The 3,244-nt window shown below is 40.3% G+C and overlaps 1 protein-coding gene across 1 annotated transcript; it reads right to left on the bottom strand.

Moving 5' to 3' along the window:
- Positions 1-752: 752 nt before the first annotated feature.
- On the bottom strand, positions 753-1,871 carry LOC137278731 (FMRFamide receptor-like). Its single transcript, XM_067811244.1, has one exon. It carries the CDS (start codon positions 1,869-1,871, stop codon positions 753-755), a length of 1,119 nt encoding a protein of 372 aa, XP_067667345.1.
- Between the last annotated feature and the right edge of the window lie 1,373 nt (positions 1,872-3,244).

Genomic DNA, 3,244 nt, shown 5'->3' with positions numbered 1-3,244 from the left:
ACTCATACGGTCTTTCATCATCAAGTGAATGAGGTCGATTTGAGCTGGAGTGGAAAGTTGCTTTCAAGATTATTGCATTTATATCCTAAAGTAGACAATAAAATGCAAACTTCCCATAACAATGAATATAGGTTTATTGAATAAATATCCATTTCTGACTTTCCTATTGTACTTACTTTATACAGAGAAAATGTCACAAGACACTTAATCATGTGTATGCTGTCGTGAGGGCTGGACATGTATTCTTTTCCAAGTGACATATCCACATTCCGGGCCATGCTGTCTCGACCAATGGCCCGGAGGTGGGTTTATGGCCATCATGGAAAAAGCTACATCACTGGAAAAAGCGGAAACAAGATATCCAACAAAACATGTCACAGTACTAGAGACAAACAGGAGACATGTAGCTAATACAACTAGCTTGATAAAGGTGTGTGGTATACTGCCATGACTCATCGTGGAATCCACTGATAATATTGAAGTATTCACATATTTAGTGAAGACACTCTTGAGTTTCCAGTACTATAACTGCAGTCGATTTCAATCGCCTACGATATATCACATTGTTGCGTAAAGCACGTGTTGCTACAAACACAACAACCGATCACTTTTCAGATAATTACTGTCTCACATGGTAAACACATCCAGGTAAAGACTAAAGCATGTTTATCAGATTCACACGTTCATCTACACTGTAAGAAGACGGTGGTCTTCTTCAAACGGGCAAATAACTTTCCTTTGCAGGATGTAGCTTAAACTGAAGCAGGTGCTGTATTAAATACCTTAAAACAAAAGATTGCTTTGAATGTTTTTCTGAACTTCCTGCTGAAGAAGGAATAGAGGTAGAAATTGATAGAGGCGTTAATCTGAACAAGAAAGTTGCAGATGTTGCCCGCTATCTTAACATCATTGACAGGCACCTTGATTCCATGGTCATCCAGATATGACCGATACAACAGCAGTACTGTCCAAGGAAGCTGGCACAACAGGAAAATTATGACAATTGTCACCAACATCAGTGTGACCTTATTTTCTTCTCGAGTGGACTTGACGTTCATTTTATTCACGCTACTCTGAACCATCAACTGCCGCTTCTTCTTTGCTTTCAGCAAAGATCTGATGAGGAGGGTGTTGAAGATAATGAGAAACACAAAAGGCACAAGCGTAAAAATGGTGACATACCACCAGTTGAAGCCAATTTGGTAGCTCTTCTCTTTCGTCATCGCTGTATAACGGCACTTCCACCCCCCGGACTCTTTGGGTACTATTTCCAGTTCAAACATTTCCGGTAGCGTGTTCACAGCACAAAACAGCATTGCCAGGAACGAGTACAATCTTGCCCTTCCTTCAGTACACCATACCTTTCCTTTCATTGGCAAGCACACAGCCACGTATCTTTCAATCGTAAATATCACAGTAATCCACACTGCGAAGTTTCCAGCAACATCTGTTATCACTCGTCCGTAGGGAATAAACTGCAAGGACCATCGTGGCTGGTTCTGATCCGAGCAATGGATAAAGGACAGTGTAAACATGAAGATGAGGTAAATGGTATCGGCAAATCCCAAAGCCATGAGGTATATGTTTGTCGAGTTCCTCATAGAAGGGTGGGACAACACTGCAATATTCAGAATATTACCCAAAAGACCAATGGTTACTATCACTGGAACTAACACTTTCTGAACGACGAACCTTGTAATTCTAAGGGAGTCCGATACTGATGCAGTAGCTCCCTCTACATCACTGCCGTTCAGGAGGGAAGTTAGAGTGGAGATGACAAACAGGGGATCTGTATTGTTTTCATTGGAGCTGATGACGTAAATGGACTGCTGTCCATAGACAGTCATGGAGGAATTGCGCTCAAACGACATCCCAAACTTGACAGACTGCTCTCAGTTCTTCAAATGCCACATCCTCCCATACTTTTTAAACCTGAAAGGGAAAAACACATATATTTCATTAGTTTTCTGATGATTGGATATAAAAACGCAATACATCTTCCATTTACTCGTGAAGTGTTTCGCAAGACGTTATTCTATGTAGCCTTGACAGCTATACACCTGGCAACAAATAACGATTTGTTAATAGTTCTCGTTCGTTGTCTGTACAGTACACTATTGATGATCATGGAAGATCACACATTCTATGTAAGAGATTTGGCGGCCTCAGAATAACCAAGTCAACTGCACGAAGAAAGAGAAAAAATATGTTTTATAATAACTTAATGTCAATCAGTCTCGTATCCATCCCAACACGAATAATGAAAGGCATTGATTGTTCGACAGTTTTGATGACTGAAATATACCGGTGACGTCTTGGTGCTTAATAGCTAAACGTCAGTTGTTAGTTGATCAATAGCAGAAGCTTCTTTGTAATTACCATCACGTCAATCACACAGATGTTGGTCAGCAAAGATCAATTTGTTGGCCATGCCTGGGTGATTGGCGCACAGTTAATGTTTGAAATCAAAGCATTACTGCCGAGATTGCTCCTTGCATCCCCGAGATTGCCAATGAAACTACGCCGTGATGATTCCAGCACATCTCCGGGGAGAGGCGGATATCCTTCGCATTGAACGGATGAGAAGACAGAAAGTCAGGTGGTTAGTTTAAGTAAACTTTGGGGACTTGGGAGCATGAGTATCGAGTACACAGGAACCCGGTCGTAACGTCTTTAGTCTCGCTGGAGTTGAGTATTTTCAATAATTGCAACGAATCCTTTGAAGATGGGCTTTGCCAGTAATGGCAGAACGCGTGCGGGACGGGATATAGCAAATCCACTAAATACTAAGTACCACGTTATGTCTCTTGTATACAATGTTTGTCCTAACATGTTCCTGTCTTAATGGAACGCGATAGTTATTCATAATAAATATTATTGAAGGGCCACACCTGCTAGTCTACTTTATTTGGAATAGACACGTATTAATTCTAGATGATGCGAAATAACATGTATATTATTTGACTTTGGTTTTCTGTTGATAATATAGTCTAGATTTAACATATTCAATATAAGATGAACCAGACAGACATAATGTAAATAGATATAGACATAATAGTGGGTGTACAAAGAAAACATGATAGGAGAAGTATGTATCATCCGTCGTTGAGCGAGAAACTCATCGTGAGCGGTTTATATAATGTGTTTCATAGTTTTCTATTCTGAGGGGAGTGGTTGTTGTCCAAGAACACGTTTGTCCTTGTCAGGACACCCGGTATTTTTACTGTATAAAATAAGATATCGA

This window comes from Haliotis asinina, chromosome 3, assembly GCF_037392515.1.
Source record: "Haliotis asinina isolate JCU_RB_2024 chromosome 3, JCU_Hal_asi_v2, whole genome shotgun sequence".
NCBI classification, from domain to species: Eukaryota; Metazoa; Mollusca; class Gastropoda; order Lepetellida; family Haliotidae; genus Haliotis; species Haliotis asinina.
The sequence above is the reverse complement of the archived record's forward strand: the minus strand, read 5'-3'. Positions and strand labels throughout refer to the sequence as shown.

Bases quoted from the DNA above. Each gene is read 5' to 3' on its own strand.
- LOC137278731 (XM_067811244.1), bottom strand. From the start codon at position 1,871: ATGTCGTTTGAGCGCAATTCCTCCATGACTGTCTATGGACAGCAGTCC.